Genomic DNA, 25,875 nt, shown 5'->3' on the forward strand with positions numbered 1-25,875 from the left:
CCTGACTGCTCCGATCCCTCTCCGCACTCCTGCCCCCTGACAGCCCCCCCCAGAACTCCCAACCCATCTAAACCCCTCTGCTCCCTGTCCCCTGACTGCTCCGATCCCTCTCCCCACTCCTGCCCCCTGACAGCTCCCCCCCAGAACTCCCAGCCCCCTACCCCCCCGCTCCTTGTCCCCTGACTGCCCCCTCCTGGGACCCCTGCTCCTAACTTCCCTCCAGAACCCCACCCCCTACCTAAGACTCCCTGTTCCTTGTCCCCTAACTGCCCCCTCCTAAGACCCCCCCCCAACTGCCCACCAGGACCCTACCCCCTACCTGTACCCTGACTGCCCAAAACTTTCTCCACTCCCCCCAAAAAGCCCCCCCCCGTTTCTTGACTGCCCCCTCCAGAACCTCCCTGCCCCTTCTCCTGCCCCCCTTACCCTGCTGCTCAGAACAGGGTGTTGGGCTCTGTGTGAGCCGGACACGTGGCTAAGCTCCCCAGCACAACAAAACCCGGTCCCTGGCCCTGCACAACAAAACCCGGTCCCTGGCCCGGACCAGGTTGCAGGGGAGAGCGGCCCTTGTATCAGCACAAAGTGCTCTCGCTCCCGTTTTGCTACGCTGCATGGCAGTAACCGCTCCCAGTTGCAAAAGGGGAGGGCTGCACTTTGTGCTGAGACACTTGCTCAGAATGCAGGGCGGAGCTCCTCTCCAGCTGCTCCGGAGTCCAGCCCGGGACTTTCCTGCAGCCCTCCCAGCCGCTCCGGGGGAGGGGGGAAATCCCGGACATTGTGAGTGCTTTACAAATTCCCCCCGGACGCTATTTTTAGCACAAAAAGGAGGACATGTCCGGGTAAATCCGGACGAATGGTAACCCTAATATATTGCTTTTAGATGCCTTGTGAAAGAAGACTTGGGTTTGAAATAAGAAGGTGTCCTGGGGCTTGCTTCATCTTTGAATTTATAGAATTTAAACTCTATCTTTGCTGGATTTATATTTAGCAGGGCCTTTGAGTTATCTATTCCTTGTGTGCTTTACTTGTCTGTTTTCTGGACTATGTTACACCACGTGCTTAGGGTTAAGCCCCATTAACTTTTCCTTTTTTAATTTCTGCAGTGTTTATATGGCAGACAACAGAGAAAAAGTGATTTGAATCCCAATATTTGAGTCATCTGTCCAAAGCATTTCAGGTAAGATTCAAATTACTTTCACCTTAAATCAATTACTACTATTAATACTTTGCACTTATTTACATTAGCACCTTTTGTATAAAGACCCTCACAAATGCTTTACAAAGGTGGCAGTGGGTATCCCATTATTTGTAGCACACACACAAGTACCGGTACTCTTGATATTTAACATTTATATCAGAGCTGATCAGGAACCAGAACTTCCATTCCATAAGAAATTCCAACATTTAGAGGGAAAATATCAGTCTGAATCCAAAAGAATAGACAAAATTTGCTAAATGAAAATTCGGGAGCTTTTTTTCAATAGTGTAATTTCAATTCCTTTCATTTCAACTTTTATATGGTATTAAAATATTTAATAGACTATATTTTATACATATATTTAAATTATTTTAATATAATATAAAAGCCAAGACAAAATGAATTGAAGCAGTGCCATTGAAACAAAACGTTTTAACATTTCCTTTCAAATAATTTCATTTAAATTCATATGTTCCCATGAAATGTTTCACTTTCAACAAAGGTGCATTTTTGAAGAAAACTGTAAGCAAGCATTTTTTTGACCAGCTCTAGTTTATATAGAGTAAGAAATATTGACAACAGAAGGGGCACAGAGACATAAGGAATGAGGATTATTTTTTTTATTATTAAAATGGGAGTCACTAGATGGTGCTGTTACACATAGTTTTCTAAGTTTCTTTGCATGAAAGCAGCATTTAGTCCTTAAAAACATGCTAAACTGTTGATGGTTTAGGGGGAACTATTGCAAGCAGCAGGAGACTGTGTTCTTTGTCTTAATTTTTCTAACAACAATTATTGAGGCACAGTTGCTCCCTGGGAACTGAGCATTGGTATTTTGGCTCAGATTACTAAAAAAAAGAGTTGCCTCTGTGACCCTTTTGTCAGTATGAATTGCAGCATCAAAGGTCAGGTTCTTTAAGCTTTGGGGACCCTTTCTAAAATAAATAAAACATATGCTCAAGCCCCCACCCAAAGGTGTGCTCTAGTCTCAGCTGTAGGAAACTAAAATGTAAGCTCCCTGGTCACCTTTACAAAGGTTTCTTCTTCTATTCACAAGCAGATGGGAGCCCTCTATAACATCAAACCATTAACATCTTTTACTTGGGGAAAACACATCTGACACTATAAAATACAATTAGAGAAACCTATATAGCTTATTTGGGTAAAGCCCATCACAGCCTTAGCTAACTACTCCACTGATTGTGCACCAGGAATTCAATCCCCACTCACCTAAAAACCTTGCTCATGAATCCAGATAGAGCTGTAATAGTCAAGTGTGTGCTGGGAGCCAACTCTCCCTATCTCTTTCGGGCCAGTGAGGCAAGCGGCGCCAGGTATTGCTCCACTCCATTTTGCTGCCCCTGTTCATCCCATAAAGTTTACTCTATTCCACTAACGCAAGTCTGGTTCAATTAACCTTAAGGGTTCATGCTGACATTACTCCATCCTGTGGAAGCTGCTCCTCATAGGGTTCCAAATCTCCAGGTGGGAAATTCAGAGCACTGCACAACCCCAAACAAAGTCCTACCCCCTGGTATTTGAGACAAAATCCAACATCTCTCTTGGTCTCCTTGGGTTTGGGGCTGTTTCCAGAGTTTCCACCTTTAGCCAGGGTGACCTACTTATCACCAGCGCATGCCTCCCACAATTCTCCCCTTACAGAAACACATATACATAACCATTTAATATGGTTTCCTAAACAGAACACAACCAAACTCCAACCCAGGCAAAATAAAACAAACGAGAGGCAGAAATGCACTGGGGTGACATTATAATATGTCAATTAAGCCTGCCAGAGCTAGCTTGTCCTCTTTTTGCCTACAAGAGGAACTAGAGTTCAATCCCTCTGAACCTTCAAACTCTGTAGATCTATAGCTTACACATGAATGCTGGTCATAGAATCATAGACATGTAGGGCTGGAAGGAACCTCAAGAAGTCACCAAATCCAGGCCCCTCTGCTGAGGTAGGACCAAGTAAACTTAATCATAGAATCATAGAAGATTAGGGTTGGAAGAGACCTCAGGAGGTCATCTAGTCCAACACCCTGCTCAGAGCAGGTCAAACCCCAACTAAATCATCCCAGCCAGGGTGGGCCTTAAAAACCCCTAAGGATGGAGATTCCACCACCTCCCTAGGTAACCCATTCCAGTGCTTCACCACCCTCCTAGTGAAATAGTTTTTCCTAATATCCAACTTAGACCTCCCCCACTGCAACTTGAGACCATTGCTCCTTGTTTGGTCATCTTTCACCACTGAGAACAGCCTCGCTCAATCCTCTTTGGAACCCCCTTTCATGTAGTTGAAGGTTGCAATAAAATTCCCCAAAACAACAAGGAGTCTGGTGGCGCCTTAAAGACTAACAGATTTATTTGGGCATAAACTTTCGTGAGTAAAAACCTCACTTCTTCAGATGCATAGAGTGAAAGTTACAGATGCAGGCATTATATACTGACACATGGAGAGCAGGGAGTTACTTCTCAGGTGGAGAACCAGTGTTGTCAGGGCCGATTCAATCAGGGTGGACTACATCCACCAGACTTCTTGTTGTTTTTGTAGATACAGACTATCACGGCTACCCCCTGATACTTGACACAATAAAATTCCCCTTCACTTTTCTCTTCTGCAAACTAAATAGGCCCAGTTCCCTTGGTCTCTCCTGGTAAGTCATGTACCCTAGCCCCCTAATTGCCCTCTGCTGGACTCTTTCCAATTTGTCCACATCCTTTCTGTAGTGGGGGGCCCAAAACTGGACGTAATACTCCATGTGGCCTCACCAGTGCCGAATAGAGGAGAATAATCACTTCCCCCAATCTGCTGGCAATGCTCCTACAAAAGCAGCCCAATATGCCATTAGCCTTCCTGGCTACAGGGTCACACTATTGACTCATATCCAGCTTCTTGTCTACTGTAATCCCCAGGTCCTTTTCTGCAGGACTGCCGCTTAGCCAGTCAGTCCCCAGCCTGTAGCAGTGCATGGGATTCTTCAGTCCTAAGTGCACTTGTCCTTGTTGAACCTTATCAGATTTCTTTTGGCCCAATCCTCCAATTTGTCTAGGTCACTCTGGACCCTATCCCTACCCTCCAGCATATCTACCTCTCCCCCCAGCCTAGTGTCATCCACGAACTTGCTGAGGGTGCATTCCATCCCATCATCCAGATCATGAATGAAGGTGTTGAACAAAACCAGCCCATGGGACTGACCCCTGGGGCACTTTGCTTTTGTACCGGCTGCCAACTAGACATTGAGCATTGATCACTACCCATTGAGCCTGACAATCTAGCCAGCTCTCTATCCACCTTATAGTCCATTCATCCAATCCATACTTCTTTAACTTGCTGGCAAGAATACTGTGGGAGACTGTATTAAAAGCTTTGCTAAAGTCAAGATATATCATGTCCACCTCTTTCCCTATATCCACAGAGCCAGTTATCTCGTCATAGAAGGCAATCAGGTTGGTCAGGCATTATTGCCCTTGGTGAATCCATGTTGACTGTTCCTGATCACCTTCCTTTCCTCCAAGTGCTTCAAAATGGATTCCTTGAGGACCTGCTCCATGATTTTTCTGGGGACAGAGCTGAGGATGACCAGTCTGTAGTTCCCCGGATTCTCCATCTTCCTGATTTTAAATATGGACACTATATTTGCCTTTTTCCAATCATTCAGGCCCTTCCCCGATCACCAAAAGTTTTCAAAGATAATGGCCAATGGCTCTGCAATCACATCAGCCAACACCCTCACCACCCCCTGATTCATTAGATCCGGCCCCATGGACTTGTGCATGTCCAGCTTTTCTAAATAGTCCTTAACCTGCTCTTTCTATGATTCTAGATTGGGTATGTCTACTCAAATTTCTGTCACACCCTGTGACTGCAATATAGACATACCCAGAGACCAAAGATTGACTGAGCATGGAGGGTACTGCGGGTCCTCGAGGGGAGGGAGGAGCAGCCCGGGACCCCCGTTGGTGCTGGGGGCAGCAACAGATGGTGGTGCATGGCCCGGGACTCCCACTGGTGCTGGGGGTGGTGTTGGCAGGGCCACCACGCTCCCTACCCGGCTCTGTGCCTCCCCGGAAACAGCAACATCACTCAGTTCCTAGGCAGAGGAGAGGCCACACAGTTCTGCATGCTACCTCTGTCCCAAGCACTGGAGCTGCAGCTCCCATTGGCTGGGAACCACGGTCAATGGGAGCTGCAGGAGCAGTGCCTGCAGGCAGAGGCAGCGCGCAGAGCCCCCTGGCCGCGCCTCCGCCTAGGAGCTGTGGGATGTCCCTGCTTCTGGGGAGCCCCCCTCCCAAAGTAAGCACCACCCAGAGCTCTCACCCCCTACCGCACCCCACCCAAAGCCTGAGCCCCCCCCCCAAACTCCTGCTGCTGCTGGGGAGGGGGCACAGTGGTCCGAGACTGCCCCAGCAGCAGTCGATATGGCTGCCTGAGCTGTTCAGGTCGCCTTCGGGCCAGCCACACCAGTCGCTTCAGAAGTCACAGAGGTCACAGAAAGTCACGGAATCCGTGACTTCCATGACAAACTCGCAGCCTTAATTATCGGTAATATCAGTAAACATCTATTTCACTGTACACACACAACCAACAAAAAATATTTCCCTCAATAATAGTTGAAACTTACACGTAGGCAAAGTAAGAAAAATGCTGCTTGAGAACTTATTAGAGTTTCATTTAAAGGGATTTGCTTTGTATATCTTGACCGGTGATGTTGAGAATTTGTGTTTTCATGGTTATAAAGCTTTAACTTTTTGAATCTCAACATTCACTGCCATTAAACAACTACTGTCTGACCTCCCCCACATAATTTCTCAGAACTGTAAAAATTTAAATCAATGAAAAAATTAAAAATGCTTAATTTATAATTTTGTGCATCTGTGAAAATTTAAATGGATTAAAAATGTTTAAAATTAAGATTTATTTGTACTCATGTGAAGGTAGAAGTGTCTGACGCCTACTTGAAGATGGATTTTAAATGACGAATTCCTTCTCTTCCACTGATTTTTGAGAAGGGCAGAATTATTTAGATAATGAGGCTTTGTAGACTTCCACAGATTGCATATAAAATGTATAGGATTTGCTATATATCGTATAAAATATTATGAATTATTTAGATAATACTCTAAAGGGAGCTCTAAATGTGCAACAGGAAAACAGAGCACACTTAATTTAAATACACATATGTAATCTGTAATTTGTCTTTTTTTGTTAATTAAGACAACAAAATCCAAATCAACAAACAAGTATCAGTTTGCTACTAAATGATCTATTCATTCCTCATGTACCTGGACTTCTCAAGGGTCCTTGACACCATTGAGCACTCCCTATTTCTTGAAATACTGACAGCCATTGGCTTTCATAGCTCCATTCCCTCATGGCTCTCTTCCTACCTTTCTGATTGTACCTTCAGTGTCTGGTTTGTTGGCTCCACACTGTACATTTTACAGGGCTCTGTTCTTGGTTCACTCCTCTTCTGTCTCTATAACTGCTCTCTAGATTATTTTAGCCCCTTTCATGGCTTTGATCACTATGTCTATGCTGCCCTCCATCTAAGTCCGGCAGCTCACTTGGCTCTCTGACATCTCTTTCTGGATGTCCTTTCAGCTGTTACCAAATATCTTCTTGATTTACTCACATCTTCCCTCCTACTCTGACATTTCTTCATTTTTGACCCCTTAAAAATATGTTTTTGTGGGTTTTTTAGGTTCCTACAAAACTTAGCCCCACGCCACCTATTATATCAGTAATCTTATAGTGTCACTGACTATCAGCTTTGCTTCATCAACATTGCCAGCCTTTAACGACCTATTAATCCTCAAGAACTTCAGGGCTTTATCCCACACTGCCCTTAATGTATGTAATAAACTCCCCAAAGAAATGTGTAAAGCTGCCACCTTTTTCAGCTCTCTCGGTAAAGCTCCTTTGGGCTATGATGCCAACAGAACCTTGCCAGTTGATGAAAGCAAGGCAGGTGGTGAGCCACATTGTGAACACAGATACTCTGTGCAAAAACATACTTGTTTTACTATGGACACTCCCCACAACACACCCCACCATTTGTGTGGTATTTATTGTAAGCCCTTTGCGGCAGGGGTGGTCATTGTACTGTGTGTTTGTACAGCACCTAACAAATTAAGGCCCTGATCCCTGATGGGGGCCCAAGTCTAAGAGCCGCTGCAATACTAAGGAATAGAAATAATAATCTGGCTTCCTTTGATTTGGTCAGAAAGACTACTCAAAACATCTCATTTTGAACTGCACCTTAACTGACAAGTTCAGCCTAATAGGGTAAAACTACTATTCCTTGCCAAATGAGACCCCCAGTCACCTCAGTGGGAGCCTGGGTGCAGGTGGATGACAGTGCTGAGACTACATGGTATATTCACCTTTCAAGTAGCAACGTTTCTGGAAAATAATGTGATATTTAAAAAAAATACAATTGTTTTATTGTAGATGATATTTTATTTAGGTTTGTTGACCCTCTTCTTCCTGCTTTAGACCATTGGCTGGCTGCTAAAATAGGATTCTGTAAAAAGCTATTAAAAAAAACACTTTTCCAAGTTGAGTGTACTGAATATAGAAACCCTAGGTCTGAGTCGCATCTTATTTACACTGGTTTCCACCCCAATGTAATTTCATTTATTTCAATGAAGTCACTCACGATTTACAATGGTTTCAACTGTGAGAATTAAGGCATCTATTTATCCATAAAAAATAATCCAACTGGTTTGGTACAGAATCATTTAGAAGAAAATTGTCGATCTCCTAGACCTCTTTGATGAGGAAGTATATAATAATGTTTCCCCCAGTGTCTTCCTTGAAATTAACTTTTCCAGTTGTTTGCAACATGTGTTTGTGGATTAGGTTCAGAGCCTTTTTTTTTTTTTTCTCAATTCACTGTGAGCTTTGGAAGTTCTCAATAATATGTGGTTATGAGCTGAGATAAATCTTGTCTGGGTTGAGTTAAAACCTCATTCAAACTGATGTGTGAACACACTCTTCGCTTAAGATAGTTTAATAAACACTCAAGGGACAACACCTAAAACGAGGTCTAATAGAATCCACCCAGAAACTACCACTACATGGGAAGAGGTTCCACTGGGGGTATTATGACTAGATGGGTAGTGGGAGGAAGGGAAAACACACAAGAGAGGGGAAGGAACAAAAAGCAAGACAGTCAGTGCTTACAGCTTGGGGAAAGGATGTCAGCATGGCCACCCCTCAAATCTGAAAATATAACTGTCGATACTGAGGCTGGGAAAGATTCTGCCCATTCTGTTCAAGTGGGGGACTAACTATTGTCACAACAAGGTTTCATCCAGATCGTAACAGTATTATATGGACTGGATTGTCTGAAATAGCCATTAGGAAACAACTCTTTCTGAGTGCTACAGTTTAATAAGGAATGAAAATTCAAGTGCAATCGATGACCTTAAAAAGATGATGAATCATTTATTCGAGTGGGAGTTGACTGCAACAATAACAGGGCTGGACATGAGCAACCAGAATGGAAATACATCAGATCAGCCAAGGAAGACGGAAGATCAAGTAGATCAAATCATTCCAAAGAACAAGAACTAGATTGAATTATTGGTACTCTAACAACAATTCCAAATGATATATTTATATAAAATCAGCACCATATACACAATTCCTATGAAGCAACTTTTTTTTCCCAATGAAAAAGTAGCTACAATTTTACAACTTGAAATACTGAAGAGGTGCCATTGAATGCATAAAACTGAACTGGCTTCAGAATTGGTTGAACCTTGTAGTGCCCAAAGTATTGTATTCTGTAGAGCCCTGGTTCCGTAGAACTTGGAATATGCCATTCTACTTTGGCCTTGCTGCGACCAAGAAATCCTTTGGTCCAGTAAAATCTAATGGAAAAATAATAAACGACAGGTTAAAAAATATAATCCACATTAATGTGTATTGCAATAGTCCAGCCAAGATATCTAATTGGCTGAATTAAACACATCTGAATGCCAAATCATTATGGAACAGAAAGAACTTTTACTACAAGTTAAGTGACATAGACGCTAAATAATCCCTCCGGCTCAATTTGTCCCAAGAGGATTTTATTTCTGTGATTTTTTAATTACTTTGTTTTATTTTTGTTGCTTTGTTAATAACACAATGCACAGCAATGAAATACACCAGGGAACACTAAATGACAAATAAGTGGTTATTTCTATAGATAAAAAATATTTGTCTAGGTAATTATGTGGCTCCCATAATGTATTAAATGAGCACCTCACAATATCATTATCATGGTTATTAAATATTAATGAATTTACCCTCACAACTTCCCCATTAGATAAGAAAATATTATTCCCATTTAACAGAAGAGGAACTGAGGCACAGATAGAGCAAGAAAATTGTGAAAGGTCAGGCAAAATCTGTGAAAAAGCTGGAAATTGAACCTAAATAATGTGAGTCCCAGACCTGTGGCAGAATCACACATCCCGTTCCTCATATTTATTGCTAAAAATGGGGTCAGGAAACTGAATTGCCTTAGACTGATATAACTGGGTCCTGAAGTTTTTTAACCATAGAGCATGTGCTGTATACATCAGACAACGGCACAAACTTCCTCCCACTGCCCTCACCAATGTGACTCAGCAGAGATACATGTCCTATGGGGAACAGAGCTAGTCCAAAAATGCTGACAATACTTGTTTCTGTCACAATGTTTTATGTATCTATTTTGACAAAAAAATTGTTGGGAAAGTTTTGTAAGATGGAATTTCTGATGTGAGAGTGAGACCCCAGAATAGCCCAGTGGTGAGGGCACTGGAGGTGTGGGAGACCCAGGTTTAAGGCTCTGCTCTAAATCAGGCAGGTTTCCCACATCCGAGGTGAGAGCCTTAACCACCACACTATTAGCTATTTCACACACACACACACACACACACACACACATACACATACACATACCCCAATACTTTTTCACAAATTTTATTGAAAGGTCTCATTTTCGTTCTACGTCAGAATAAAAACAAATTTCAAAACCTCTAAATTTTTTTGTGAAACAGAATTGTTTTTTTCCAGCTAGCCCCAATGGGAAACACCTCTCAGGATCATAAAATAGATTCATATTCATTCCCTTCTTGTCCTGTCTATTGAGACTGTCAACATCTGTTGTGTCTTGTTTTGTACTTAGATTGAAATCTCTTTGGGGTGGGAACCATGTTTTTGTTCAGTTTTGAACAGAACCTAACACAATGGGATCCTGGGATCCTCAGTGCTACCAATAAAGAACAATAATAAACATCTACCCAGTGACCTGGTGTCCTAAATCCTAAATGGTGTGGCTCTCAGAGATGTGTGCTCTCTGTCAGCATGTGTGATTAAGTAGGACCATTATTCTGGAATACTGTAACTGGAAAATGCTTCCCTTAAATATACATGGAGTTCACAATGTTTTACAGTGTCTTACCTCTTTACCTATTGTGTTTATTTGTGCACTCACAAAAATAAGGGTGTAATAGTACCCAGTCTTTTCAATATTGTAACAGTGAGTATGTTATTGAAGTTTCTCTCCCAAGTTTGTGGTAATTTTCATAGAAATTTTATTAAATGTTTTAAATTTTGTTACTCAAAAAAAAGGAGAAATTCCTTGTTTGTAGCCTTACTTGCTTTCTGGAATTATTATTAGGCTGTCTATTAAGCATAGACATACTACACATAATACTTACAAGTAATGAAACACAACACTACCTTTATCTGAGTAAGTTATATTAGGAGGAAAATTTACAGAAATGGGGATCCTAATATACTGTGCCAACATAAGAGAGCAACACGACCCCTGCAACCCCCAAAATACATAGATCCACTGGAAAAGGCCAGAATAACCTCTGGTAGAAAAGGGGAATGTCAGTCTGTATTCCAGAAACACAGGCATGATTTCCATCTCCTAAAACTCCAAGCTTAGTGCTGTTACGTATGCTACTAAAGTGTGTCAGAAGTTGTCTCAGGAAACATTGGATTTATATCATTGTCCTTTGGGTATCAGATCAGATTCAGAAAGCAATTGGTTGCACTCAGGCAGAAAAAATTATGCACTACCAGGAAGAAGCCATCATAAATTCAAGAGAAACAGAATCTACTGATGTAAATCTGTTATACTGGGAACATTGTCTCTCTCCTTTTGAAGTGTAAGGTGTTTCTATTGGAATATCTCCAACATCACAGGATCCTGAAATGGACCTCTTTGGGATCCATTCTTTTGCTGATATTTAGGAGACTGAGGTAAATAAGTCATCAGTTTTTAATCAGATTAGGCAATAACTTCTTTGAACAAGGATCTGACAAACAACTCCTTTGTGTTCTTTGTATGTATCTTAACATTATTAGCTATACTGATTATAGTGCTAAAAAGCCACACTATCTTTTCTTCCTGATACATGCAATCCCCATAAGGCTGGGGGTCCTACCACACATTTGATTTCTACTGCCCTTTTTTTTTTTTTTAATGAAACTTCTCCACGTTGGGGACATACATCAGAGCCACTAAATACTTTTCCCAAAAATAACAGTGTTGGTGGAAACCTTTTATATCCTCCTTTTAATATCCAACTATTAGGCAATGTGGACTAGTGAACGGGGCATTGGACTAGGAATTGGGAGATGTGGGTTCTAGCCCTAGCTCTGCCACTGACCTCCTTGGGTCTTGGGCAAGTCACTTCTCCAGCTGTAAAATGGGTATAATGATATTTACCTGCCTTTGCAAACCACTATGAGCTCTATGGATGAAAAGCTCAGTGTGAGAGCCAGATAGTACTATCTTCATGGAATTTTCATACATTAAATACAAATTGTTTAGAAAATGTAATAAGAATGTTTTAACAAAAATGGGTTTTGTCAAGTTGGTTCACACCAAGATTTTCCTTAAGATGAAATAAGATTTAGTTGTACATTCTCAATGCTGTGTCGATGAGAGCTCTGCATAAGGTTGTACAAAACCACAAATTCATTTCTAGAGGCGGATTCTTTTAAAATGCCATTTTAAATATTTATTTTCAACTCAGTGTGTGCCAAGTGTCACTGACATCATGTACAATAGACATTGCCATACAGATCACAGTATTCAAAGAAATGAAAGTTCTGGCTTAAGCAGAGCTGGCTTTTGTTACATTTCCACTATGGAAAAGGACATGGTAACCCCAAAAGTGATCTCCACTGCCTAACTCTGTACAGGGTGTTACTATTCTGTAATGCACAGGGGCTGAGGAATGTGAGGGTATATCTCTGTCAGAAACTCACAATATCAATAGCCCTAAAGTTTTGTGGCCAGATCTCAAGACTCCTTGGGCCTAACTGTTGATCATGTTATAGCGTGCTTGCATCACTTCACTGGATACAAAAGATTGCAAAGTTTGTGGATCCCACTGCTGGGAATTCAATGACTCTCGAATGTGGCAGAAAGCTGGCATAGCAACACTCTGCAACTCCCTCCATTTTGCATCACCCGGTGCAGAGACGATTGCCAGAGGAGAGGTAATATGGCCAAAGTCTTTGTGATTCAGCTATGCTTAGTTGCTGGAACAGCATCCTCATATAGTTAAAGCAGCCCGGAGGTTGCTCTAATTTATGCCAGGGGCCAACTGGTCTCTAGGCAGGCAGCCCCAGAATATGGGAACTACAAAATCTGCATAAAGTCACCCCTAAACCAAGTCCTGTGCAGAGACCAAAGATTTTTGACTTTCTAGTGAACCGACATCTTGCATCTCAATGACTCTAAGCTTGAGGCAACCTTTTAAGTCAATATAAGTTACTTTAGAAGTACTATAGTGCAAAATGCAGTATTTAATTAAAAATTATTAAAACAATGAATGTATTCTGCAGAAGGAGCTAGTTCTAGCCATTGTTTTTACAGTAATTATTCATTTATCTTACATTCCACAATATTATTGATAGTAATTGTGGGTAATTCATCATGGTTATACAGCTTTTAAATTTTAAAATCTTCCTCCTGTTTATGTACATTAAAGGAAAGTCACATCCAGAAGGGGAATCGCAAGGCAGAATGATTCCAACTCTGATTCTGCCCCCCACATTGCAACCTAAAAAGAAGGCTGCTTCACAGACCTTCTGCTGATGTTCAAAGGCAGGTCTGGGGGCTGTGATCTGAGCATTTTACCAACCCAGCCATAGCTCAAGTATCCATAGAGTGTGCAGGTTACTCTTTTCTACAAGGATAGGCGTAAACTACCCTGTGGTACTGTGCATGAGACAGTGGCTAGTCAGAATGCGTGTGTGCAATTAACACTCTTGCAGTGTTGGTGTACACCTGTTTGAGGAAAATGCAAAAGAGTGCCAGAACCTGGTCCCTGGGGTTTTTATAAGCAGCTCACTGACTCCTTAATACTCAGTGAAATTTATGAAACAGAATCGGTCCTGGGAGAGTTACTCACCTGGTATCCCATGAGGCATCATTATACATTACATGCCAATTTCCTGAAATGTTATCATATTTCTCAACTGTAAGGAAGGTTTTGAGTGTCTGGAATAAAATTAATATAACTAGTCAGATACTGAATGACCAATCATGGAAGCTTTCTAGTGCTTAACTTAAAATTGAAGAACAGGGTTTTTTCTTTGTTTTAACTTTTTATTGGCAAAACATAACAAGACTAAGCTGTACATACAATGTACGGTATAATAAAGGACACATTAGTTGCAAGAAGACTGCAAAATACACCTCTACCCCGATATAACGCTGTCCTCGGGAGCCAAAAAATCTTACCACGTTATAGGTGAAACCACGTTATATCGAACTTGCTTTGATCTGCCAGAGCGCGCAGCCCCACCCCCACAGAGCACTGCTTTACCGCATTATATCTGAATTCATGTTATATCGGGTTGTGTTATATCGGGGTATAGGTGTATATGGCATTTAATGAATTTCCAATAAAAATAACCAATATGACACGTCTGTTCTCTATTTTTAAAAATGTTTAAAAAAACGTAACAGTATGAACTTCGATTCTGAGAATGAAAGCTTGGACTTGCATTAAATTGCACCAGAATGTAGAGAAAAGGTTTCTGCATTGCTCATATGTGCAATTTTGACTCACATGGTATGAAGAGGTCATGAATTAGCTAGGACTGAACTCTTTGTGCAGTTTTCCTATTCAGTGCTCAAAATCCCCTTAACAACCGAACAAACTTCCAGGCTGGAACTTTACAATCAAAGGGCTTCTGGTAATGTAAGGCCCCAAAGAATATGCTGAAGTCAGTAACTCACGTAAGTACAAACAGGGTGAACGTGGTTTTATATGAACCAATGGGGACCTCCAATGAGTGTTTAGCTACAGGAAGTTTAGAAAATTATATTTAGAAGACTTTACCTATATCATTGGTTGTGATTTATAAACATTCTAAATGAAAGGTTTATCTGGGATGTATTATTTTAATGTGCAGTATTCAGCCTAGTGTAATAGTGTGATAGTTTCAGTATAATATGCAAGAATCATTGTTTATAAACTTATAAATTTCAGTGACTCTTCCCTGCAGTTTACAACTAATTCAACTAGCCACTGAAATAAATAAAATAAAATAATAGAACTCAAATAATATTTTCTTCTCTGAGCGTTGTGTGTGTGTGTGTGTTTGTAAAGATGTGTTTACACTTAAAACACTACAGCTGCACAGCGGTGCTACTATAGCTGCGCTGCCGTAGCACTTCAGTGAAGACACTACCTACGCCAAAGAGAGGGGCTCTCTCCTCACTGTAGGTGATCCACCTCCCCGAGAGGAAGATGCAAGAATTCTTCTGTCAACCTAACACTGTCTACACAGGGTCTTAGGCTGGCTTTACGACAACAATCAAAAGTGTGGATTTTCTACACCCCTGAGGGACATAGTTATGCCGACCTAATTTTCTGGTGTAGATCAGGCCTAACATCTCTGCTTCTTTTTCCTCTTTTCATGTCTGACCTATTCTATCTCCATACCATTTGCTCTTTTTCTAATTTCCCTCTATTTCTCTTGTTTTACTCTCTCTCTCTCTCTCTCCTCCTTATCTTTCTTTAGAAAGGTGCATCTCAAAGTCCTCCATGTAAGCAAGCAGAACAATAATTAAACATTAGCCATTGTGAAAGAATAGAAAAATCTAACATCATTTAATTATACTTACAGTGTTCTGAGCAGAATTCCTGGGGTTCGCACCTACAAAAGTTGCTTCAGCAACTTCTCCCTGAGGAAATGTATTTTAGAATTTATTTTGAGAGTGGACTATATGTTATAGAATAAAATCAATTATTTAAGACATCTTTATTAACATCTGTATGATTTTAATAGTTGCTGTTGGATTGGAGAGGTTTTATCATGAATTCCACTATGTACAGTGCTTTAACATTCCACCTCTCCTGTCTGCTGGATGAATTCCATTATGTGTCATTAAGTTCCTGTATTTAAAAAAATAAAGGCAGGATGGTGGGATTTTAAGGTTAAAGTACTACATTGTAGCTGCTTCCCACCTTCTACCTGCTTTTATTGCACCAAGAGTGTACAGATAAGACGACACTGCCCTTGTTCTGAATATCTTGTAATCTAATCTTGTCAAGTATTTAAAATAATTAATCCTTATGACATTTTTATCTCATTCAGATTCCAAAGCAAGTATATCAAAGGACAACCAGGTTTCTGCTTCAAAACATTATAACACAACAATGGTTACTTCACAGTGAATCCTCATTTTATGTCTAGAAATAAAAAGATTCTCCTTCATGGAGAGATGTCAAGGGCTCTTTTTTTTTTATTCCCTGATTTTAACTACATTCAGTATACAAACATTGGTGGATAGAATATCTATATCTATGTTGTTGTTCTAAAATAAGGACAAATAACCTTAACATAAAAACACTGAAGTGGTTATCCATTTCTCAGAAGCACCTTCTTTACTCAGTAATTCATTCATATGCGAATTTCATATTCAAGGGGCATGTTTGGTTTATTGCTATAAAGAATAAGGAAGAAAAGGAACGTTTGGAAATTCATGTCAGCTATATAAACATCAGAATACCTATTTAGATCTCATTTGTTTTATTATAATTTTATTTCAGTTTCACTTTTTCTTGCAACTCACGCAAAGGTAAGCTGAGTTGCTATCACAACCAACCTTCAAAAGATTACTTAGTCTAGATATCATGGGTCGGATTCTGCTCTTATAGATCCTGATGTAAATTTTTATTAACATCAGTGTAGTCTAAAGCAGAATTTGGCCCTATATCTTTATAGAAACCCCACACTAATTAAGAATATGGTTAAGAATCTGACAAGTATTCAGACTAGTAGTTAATAAATGATATTTCCCCAGATAGTCTTACCACTCTGTACAGTGGTTGTACTTCCTGTAACACATCCCCAAATGTTTTACTGACTGGTGCAACATCAGGAAGAACAACAGGTAACAAAGTCATGTTGATTATGTTGAAGAATGGTGGCTCTGGACCATTTGGCAAATCCTGAACTGTATTCTAGAAAAAAGAACAATTATTTAATAAGCAGAAATATTGTTTGTCAATTCTACTGTAAAACAATTGTGACAAAACGTCATATACAGATGCTGTTGTATTTCACAAAATCCAATAAGCCAAATGTGCCTTTTTATGAACTACAGTGAGTATAATTGGCTGTAATGCCAAGAATAAGAAAGTCACCAAAAAAAAGTACAGTTAGCTCTTGTTTATATGCTACTTTCAGCACCACTTCATTCTTTGATTTTATCTCCATATGACTTTACACCAAGCAAAAGCCCCAAGCAAAAGCTGCAACAGCTTAAGGGCTGATCTAAGGTACATGCAGCTGTCCACAGATCAACAGGGTTGTTTTAGCAGCCAGGAATTGTCAGAGTGCAGAGACTTTTCCAGCTACAATGACATCACCCTCATGGCAGGGCCAGGAGTTGGGACACACAGAGCTACGGTGCTGCTTCTGTACCAGCTGCAGATTCTGTTTACTGAAGGGAAATTCCCATGGAGCTGATTAGGCTGGTTTCTAGTGATTTTGCACTGCCAGAGCAATACAGGCAGTTAGATCCAGGGCCGGCTCTAGGTTTTTTGCCACCCTAAGCAAAAAAAATTTTGGCTGCCCCCCACCCCAGCCCTGGGCTCTACCCCCCCCCCCACACACACACTAGTGCCCTCCCCCACCTGCACCCCCTGCCGCTCCAGCCCTGGGCTCCCCCCCAAAACGTGACCTCCTCGTTCACCACAGCAATCCCCGTTTACACTTGCAGTGGGGATCAAACCGTTTCTCCTATTTTTATTTCACTTTAGTATAAATCTCGCCTGCCCCTCCCCATCCCTCGCAACCCCATCTTTAGTGCTCCAAATGCACATGGAAGGCATAGGGACTAACCCTCAAACCTTGTACCCAGAAAGGCAAGGTAGTAAAGAGGGTTCAGGCAGAGGAGCGGGTGTGGGGGTGATTGGGGGCTCTACACTGGCAGAGAAGCGGGGTGTGATGTACACGTGGAGGAGAGGGGATATCAGCAGGGTTGCGGGAGAAGAGGTGCAGGGGAAGGGGGAGGAGAGGGCTGGGGGAGGGTACAAGGGGAGAGGTGTGAGTGAAGGGAGAGTACAAGGGGAAGGGGTGCAGCAAAGGAGCGATGGGTGGAGGTACAAGTGAAGAGGCTGCAAGGGCTGAGAGGGGCAGATGCTGACAGCTGCTTCCCCAGCCCCATGCAGGCAGAGCCAAGAGGACAGACACTGACCCCCAGGTGCCTGAGACGCGGGGGTCCCCCTGCAGGGCAGTATCCCCCGCTGCCCTGCTCGGAGCTGGGCTCTGCCTCTCCCCACCCCTGGTGCTGTGGGGGCCCGGGGCAAGCAGCGCGGGACTGAGGTGGGGGAGGTGCACGACGGGCTGGGTCTGGGGGCAGGCAGGGGCAGCCCCCAGCAGCTCGAGCTGCCCAGCAACTCACCCCATCAGCACGCGAGCCGGGATCCATGCCCCCTGCACAGCCCGGTGGCACCCTGCACAGCCCACTCGGGCGAGGAAATGCCGCGCTGCCCTGGGGAGACTCAGAGCAGCAGTGGTGGCGGCAGCAGTGGCGGCAGCAGGACCTCTCCTCCCTCCCTGTATGCCGGGCCCCGCTTCCCTCCCTCCCAGGCTCCTCACACACTCCGGGAGCCCCTCTCACCCCCGCAGCCCGGGCTCAGATCCAGAGGACAATGCTCTGGCTCTCCAGCGGCAGGGCTCTGGCCAGGGCCGGCTCCCAGCTTTTTGCCGCCCCAAGCAAAAAAAAAGGGGGCGGGGCGGAGTGCCACCCTTTGGAAAGTGCCACCCCAAGCACATGCTTGGAGCACTGGTGCCTAGAGCCATCCCTGGTTAGATCAGAACAAGAATCAGGATCATGGCATTTAAAATAATAGGATGGAAAAATTATGTAAACCTCACTTCTAAAGCATATATAAATATGAAAGTGTGCACTGGATTCAAATGATCTTTTATTACCGTAGCAATAGCCTTGGCCAGTCCTCTGAACAACTGAATATAAGCAGAGAGAGTGTGTGGCCCATAAATGGTGGATGCTGCCTCATATCGTTGAACCTACAAGAGAGATTAAAAGATCTCAGTATTTCTTCCAGAGATTTTGTTGTTGCTGCTGTTTTCATTTCTCTGTGAAAAAGAAAAATTATTCCACAGGCATCTAAACTCCCGTGAATTATCACTGAAAAGTAAAAATACATCGTAAAAATGGCCTGTAAACATCTTTGATCTATATTAGAGCTATTTTGTTTACCTGGTATTCTTCATAAGTAGTAATGTAATGGGTATAAACATTGCATAAGCCTGCAATTACGACATTCATTCCCTGGGTCCCGTGGGATTCAAATTCCTAAGAAAGATGGGTACAAATACATAATTACTTTAATAAATATTAAATATACAATTATATCCATCGCATGTTGGTCATTAATAAGATGAATCAAAATAGTAAATAATATTCAGTATGATGGATAATGTTATGATTGTCACAGTGTTTCTAATCATTCTCAGGGTGGCACCACACTGGTAGAGTTAATGGGTGAAATTTTGGTTCCACTGAAGTGAATTGCAAAATTCCCATTAATTTCAATGGGGCCAGGATTTCACCCATGTTTGTTTGGGTGGCCTTATTTATTGCCACATTGGGAGGTGAGGTATGCTGATTGATAGGTATCAGATACACAACTAGCTTTTAAAAAAAACAAAAAACCTTCATAATATGTGAGACCAAGTGTATTTCTACACTGGAGCTGGAGGTATAAGCTCCAGCCTCAGAAGACACACCTGCACTAGTTCAATGGGATCTAGCATGCTAAAAACAGAAAAGTAGCCACCACCTTGCTAGTGACAGGAGGGGCCAGCCACCCTGAGTACAATCTCATCTGAAACTCTAGGTACGTACTCAGGCAATCCTGCCACTCATGCTGCTGCAGCTACATTTCTACTTTTTGCACACTGGCTCAATCATAGCTTGAGAGGGTAGGTCTACTCAAGTAGGAAATTACACCTTCCAGTTACACCCCAAGGAACAATATCAGTAGGAGGCAAGAGAAAGATGACAGACTCAAGAAAATAAAGGTTCCATAAACTCTGCTGTCTAGAAAAGCTCTCTTCAAGTTTTTAGCCAGTAACTTACATTTTTAATAGCTTCCCGTAGTCTCCGTCCTGACATTGTCCTGTGAGGTATTAAGATAGTAATGTTAAACTCCAGTAATGTAGAGAACGTGTGATATACTGAAGTGCAAGGTGAGTTGGAACCACTGATGGACGAGCATCCATAGGAAAGGTTTGGATCACACAAGTCTCCCAAAACCTGGATGCTCAGCTGAATCTCATCTGAATTATCTGTATATTTAGAGCCAATAAAAGAACCTTTCCCTTTACAACAGTTTGGCATTCAGAAATCACCCTCACTATGTGGAAAAGTGGAAAGGAGACTATAAATAATTTATCAGCGATATGTGGCATCATGCAGGCCCTGGCTGAGGTCTAGCATTTTCCTAATTTTGTCCATTGAATTGAAACTGCATTTTCTGATGGAAAATGGTACTGTCCAAAAGGTTGCTCAGCTATGAGAATGGGACGCTAGTTTCAACCTCAACTATAGCACAGTAACTGCTGGTCTAAAAATAGGGAAGAGGGAATCCTCATGTATTCAACTAAAGACTGCACACGCACACAAATGCACCTGCATTAGAACATTAGAATGGACATTGCCATACAGTGGCTGCATATCTCATTGTACCAGTGATAAGGTAGTTTCTGGCTTTATATCCCTTCCATAAAAAATATGCACACACAAGTACTGTGAGTACAGTAGTTTAGATATAAAAACTGTCTGCTTTGTTAAACAAAATCAGAGTAATATAGTACATACGTCAGCTCTCCTGGAAAAGCAACTATTGAGAGGGACCCAATGGTAAAAAGCTGAACATCAACTATTTCAGGGTGCCATGGATAAGGCAATGAAATCTTGGGAAAAAAATAAAAAGAATATAGTGTTACATTTTTTTAATAAGGCCAATGAGATACAATCTTGTTTTGTTCTTTCCATATTCATAAGAATAGTGATGCAAACATTTATTTTTGTAAGAAATTTACATTGGCTATAGAAAATGAATGCTTTGTCTCACTTTATCTTCTGTACTACCCATGCATTAAATCATTCAACCAGAATCATATCAATTAGGAATGGAAGAAACCTATTGTATTCTCGGGTCTGTCCAAATGCCCATGTTCTTTATCCTGTGTTCTTAAATGCTTCGTTCTGTTCCGTTCTAAGTGACTGTAGCAATGGGTTTTCATTCCCTTCTCCTGAGACATTATTCCACAGTCTCATAGATGTCACCATTAAGAATGATTTGATTCCAAATTTTCCTCTGTTTAACTTCATCTCATTACTTCTGATTTACCTACTTGACCTATTTTAAATAATTCCTCTCTCTTTCAGATACTTGTAGGCAGTGATCATATAACTCCTCCATTGGCATTTGGCTGGTCTATACTGGAGTTAGTTCTTTTACGTTTTGCTCCATGGGTCAATACCTCCATGGATTTAAACACTTTGTTAATATCTTTCTGGTAATGAGGTGCCCAGAACTGTATGAAACATTCCTGGTGCAGTCTAACAACACCATAGAGAAAGGAGCAATGACAGCTCTGGTGAAAACAACATGATGCCTAGAAGCTGGAAGCTCAAAAAGCCATTGTTTAAAAAAAAATCATATTTCAAGCTCATGAGTAAAATTTTCAAAAGCCTCCAAGTGATTTAGTAGCCTAAATCCCATTGGCTTTCAGTAAGATGTCTAAGTCTCTTTTGAAAATGGGATTAAAGATCGTATTTCACTCAGGCACATTTGAAATTTTTCCCTTTCTTTAATATGATGTTCACTCACAATTTTTACATTGTTTTCACCCCCCACTCTCTAAGACTACTTCCTTGTCATTACAATATAGATGGACTCTCTTTAGATTGAATTTTCCAGATTACATTTTTTCCAGAACAAATCCCATTTTGTTATTTTCTAACCTTTTTTTTTTTTTTGTGGAGCCACAAATGTATAAATACATTTATATAATTAAGGATTCCAGAACTTTGACATACTAGCCAAGCCACAAGGTTTGAAATTCTAATATCATTGCTCTTTTAGTCCAAAATTTCTCATCAGACATTTCCACAAGTCGAAAACTCTTCTACCATGAAATTATATATTTTGGCAGGTAACCAAAGATCTAACTGACCTTTCTAACATCACAGTAGTAATTTTTATATAAGGACAAACATTCTCGAACATTTTCTGCACTGTATTTTATCACAAAGACATTTTTCCTTCATTATGAAGCATGCATATCTTTTCCCCCTTTTTAAGTTCTACAATAAGAATGTATGGGAAAATGCGCTTCTTTTGTAATAAGTACCCTGTATCTTTTACTGCTTTTTCAGAGTATTGATAAGCATATATTTATGTTCCTTTTCATGTCTTTTAAAGATTCCCTTTAAAATATTAGTGTCATACGACCATTCGCTGCCTTTACTTCTGCATCATTAGTTTAATTATGGCTGGAATCCTTGGATATCCTTTCTCTTGGCAGGAAAATCCAAGATAGTTAAGCGCTAGCTGTGCTCATAGTGATATACACCAACACACTCTACCTCTCCGGTATTTAAAAGGATTGGCTTAGGTTTGTGGCACTCTTTTGTTTCATTGGATGGCTCTCCAAGCAGCTGGTTATGAATAGTTTCCCAGAATGGCTGCTCTTCTAGTGAACCTGTAAGTAGAAACCTCTTTTAATACAATTTCTTCAGTTTTTCTGTGTATATTTGACAAAGTCTAATTCCTCAACTAAATTTCCTAAAAGTATCAATGTATCTAGGCTGGGATTTTCAGGGGAGTTTAGGAGATTTGAATTCATTCATCTTAAAATGGGATTTTGGACACCTAACTCCCATAGGTTGTTTTTAAAAATTCCAGCTCTAACCAATCAGTATTTTGAATATGGCTGTGACCATAGTATGTGGGTAGTGACCATGAATTATAGAAATAGAAAGGACTGTCCTCCTCACTGGATCAAGAACTAATGGCAAGAGGGAGCAAATAAAGGGAGATTTTAAAAATATCAAATAAAAGCTTAACAATAGTTAGGTAGAGAGGCAATTACTGATAGATTTGTAAATAAAGAATGAATGAGGAAGTAAAAAGACATGTTCCAATTCTGACCTTCGCCATTTTCCTTATACACTGTATCCCTATCACCCACTCTTTGTCTGTGTTTTTAAGACTGTAAGCTATTTGAGGCAGGGACTGTGTCTTCCTATGTTTGCACAGTTCCATGAACAAGACTGAGGGCATTATTGCCACATAAACAATAAACCTCAGTGAACAAGGTCTGCAGACTCTGTTCTTCTGCTTACCTTGTGTGAAATTGAAGAATCCCACTCCATCGATAGTACCTGCTGCAAAGCTGTAGCCCAAGGCTGGTTTACATGTTTTACCCTTAATAAAAATATTTTAAAGTTAGATTATATACAGTATATCAACTCCCGATGTAAAACCACAACAATTCTACCTGGAACATTCTAATGAGGATTCTCTATCTGCAGGCAGAAAATTCCCAATACTTACTGTATGGGTGGCATTGAGCTGGACAGTAACATCAGTCATGTTCACCCACTGGTGAGCTGAATGGAGAGGTCCTGTTACCTCCTGGGAAGCTAGAGTATACAGTTCCTAAAACACAGAAACATATTATACTGATTAACACTGGGTGCAAAAACTAAAGAATATATTTTATTGAAATAGTACCACAAAGAACCTGTTTAAAACAGATGCAAGACAAATATGAACTATTCTAATACAATCTCAGCTCCCTTGGGAGCAGGTGGAAGCCATTAGTCCTTCAGGTAGAAGAAATGATGTGCCTAAATCTTTGAGAACATGTCCCTGTGGTGTGGGTCAGTTACAGAGACTAGTGCTTTATTAGCCAAATCCTTCCCAAGCCATCAGACATTGCTTAGGGCAGTTATTCTCAAACTTTTGTACTGGTGACCCCTTTCACATAGCAAGTCTCTGAGTGCAACCCCCCTTATAAATTAAAAACACTTTTTAATATATTTAACACCATGTTAAATGCTGGAGGCAAAGCGGGGCTTGGGGTGTGAGCTGACAGCTCACAACTCCCCATGTAGTAACCTCGTGACCCCTGAGGGGTCCTGACCCCCAGTTTGAGAACCCCTGGCTTAGGGCATGAACAATACCCCACCATTCCTATCTATCTGGGGCCACTCTTTGCACACCCTCTCTGTTGTTAAGTTTTACCTCTCTGAGTAGTGTTCGAAGGAGACTTTAGTGAGACCTTTTTGAGTGTTCCATTCTTTTCAGCTAAATGTTAATTTTATTCTCCTGAGATCACAGCGGTTATTTTCAAGTCTTTTTGCTCCTTTATGATCTCTCAGCATCATCGGGCTTTCTGTGACCCATGAGCAGAGGATTCCATCAGAGTCTTTGCCTATAAGCAATAGGCAGATGTTTCACTCACACTAACCTCACTTTCCTCCTCCATGAATGAGTAACTCAAGAGGGTGTCTGACAGCAACTGGTCCAAAACTAAGTTAACTAGAGCTGTAGTTCTCTAACTTTTCTGCAATGTGGACCATATCTCAATAGAGAGAGTGTCCTCAGGGACCACCTCCCCTTCTTTTTCCCAGGTGCAGAGCCCATCTCCTTTCCCATTCCGGAGCACATAACATCTCTGTGGCAACTAAAGCTATTGCTTACAGGGAATAATCATATTGGGAAATTATTAAATATATTTGTATGGAAATAAGGAGAAAAATTAGCACCATGTATGCAGCAAGTTTTCTGTGGACCTTCAGCAGTCTACCAACCCAGAACCTCTGAATTGCAATTTCAAAATTAAATTAGGCTTCAAACATCAAATAGGGAGTAGAGAAAGATGATACAAAATATTGCACAGCTCACTCAAGTACCTGGAAAAGCTCTTGTGACGATATTCTATAAAGTTAGTAACAAAAAGGAATGACTAAACTTAAGGAACAGCAGTTGCCTCATCAAATTTTATAGTAGAAGTTTTTTTGTTTCTCTCATCTTAATACCAACCCAGATGACCCTCTCCTTGGGGAAATGTACCTGTTTGAAAACATCTTTCCCAATTCTTCAATTCTAGTTTGATCATTAGATATTCATAATTCAAAGATATAATTTCCTTTATTTAAATTCACAATTCATTTATAATTGTTCATTAAAAGTTATCTTCCACAATGAGTGATTTTCATAGTTCAGAGAACTAGTACATACAAAGTATTAATAGAAGTTACACCGCTTTGGTAACATTTCATGTAACCGTGTGAAGTATCATTTTACTATGGTATGTATATATTGAAATCCAATAGTACCACCACCCACAATGGTTATATATGGCAAAAATCATTTCCCTCTAAATTAGATACACATGCAAGTTCCTAATGGTACAATTAGACTAGAATATCCACTAACCTACAAATCACTGTCATTTTAGAGCAACTCTATTGCAAACACTCAAAATGGCAATTAAAAAAATGCTGTTGTCATTAATTTACTGAATCTGTTCCAGCTCCTGCAAGCTGACACTGAAATCTCCAAGCGCAATGGTATTGCGCTTCCTCCTCTGCTGCCCTTGACAAACATTAGCTCTTTGAGGGAAGAAAAGCATTTTTAGGCATGTCTAGCTATGAAGTAGAGAAAGCCTAAATTTATTGTGTTCTGACATATTAGAGTGCACAACATAGTTCTAGTCTACATATTCTATTGAATATTGGTTCTTATACCACTCTCACCATTCAGCATCATGGTGAGGTCTCTATCTTGACTGGGCCATTGAACATTACTGTGATGCTTCCCAGGGGCACCCAGGGCTGTGAGGCACCTTGCTACCACCTGCCCTTAGCATGGGGAAGCTTTGTTTGTGCCAGCTAGGAGTCAGCGCCCAGACTCCACTGGCTAGAGGCAACCCAAGCACTCCCCTCTAGGCCTACACAGCCCCCACTCACTCATTACAGGTTATGAATAGGCATTCTCCAACCTCTGAGCCCTCGGAGCATCTCCCTGGAATGTCTAGCCCCTGTTCCATTGGGCACTCACAGTATTCACAGATCAGCTGCTCCCAGGGGAACAGTATG

General features: G+C 41.2%; 1 protein-coding gene and 1 long non-coding RNA gene across 4 annotated transcripts in view; one reads left to right on the forward strand and one right to left on the reverse strand.

Annotated features, from left to right (window-relative positions):
• Positions 1-767: 767 nt before the first annotated feature.
• Positions 768-7,753, forward strand: LOC128840203 (uncharacterized). Its single transcript, XR_008445612.1, has 3 exons — positions 768-856; positions 1,104-1,177; positions 4,621-7,753. It is a non-coding gene; the product is annotated as an uncharacterized LOC128840203 (long non-coding RNA).
• Positions 7,754-8,629: 876 nt separating this feature from the next.
• The window catches only part of LOC128840200 (putative neutral ceramidase C), a 56,947-nt gene continuing 39,701 nt past the window's right edge, over positions 8,630-25,875 (reverse strand). For all 3 annotated transcript variants that reach the window (XM_054033932.1, XM_054033929.1, XM_054033930.1), the window contains exons 12-22: positions 23,324-23,428; positions 23,113-23,194; positions 22,354-22,469; positions 20,578-20,672; positions 19,837-19,876; positions 18,955-19,050; positions 18,666-18,761; positions 16,538-16,687; positions 15,346-15,405; positions 13,622-13,710; positions 8,630-9,082 (exon numbers count right to left, since the gene is read on the reverse strand). In XM_054033932.1, coding sequence (XP_053889907.1) covers positions 8,893-9,082; positions 13,622-13,710; positions 15,346-15,405; positions 16,538-16,687; positions 18,666-18,761; positions 18,955-19,050; positions 19,837-19,876; positions 20,578-20,672; positions 22,354-22,469; positions 23,113-23,194; positions 23,324-23,428 — 1,119 coding nt within the window. In that variant the 3' untranslated portion in view covers positions 8,630-8,892. The remainder of the gene's footprint in view (positions 9,083-13,621; positions 13,711-15,345; positions 15,406-16,537; positions 16,688-18,665; positions 18,762-18,954; positions 19,051-19,836; positions 19,877-20,577; positions 20,673-22,353; positions 22,470-23,112; positions 23,195-23,323; positions 23,429-25,875) is intronic.

This window comes from Malaclemys terrapin, chromosome 7 (assembly GCF_027887155.1).
Source record: "Malaclemys terrapin pileata isolate rMalTer1 chromosome 7, rMalTer1.hap1, whole genome shotgun sequence".
In the NCBI taxonomy this organism is placed as follows: Eukaryota; Metazoa; Chordata; order Testudines; family Emydidae; genus Malaclemys; species Malaclemys terrapin.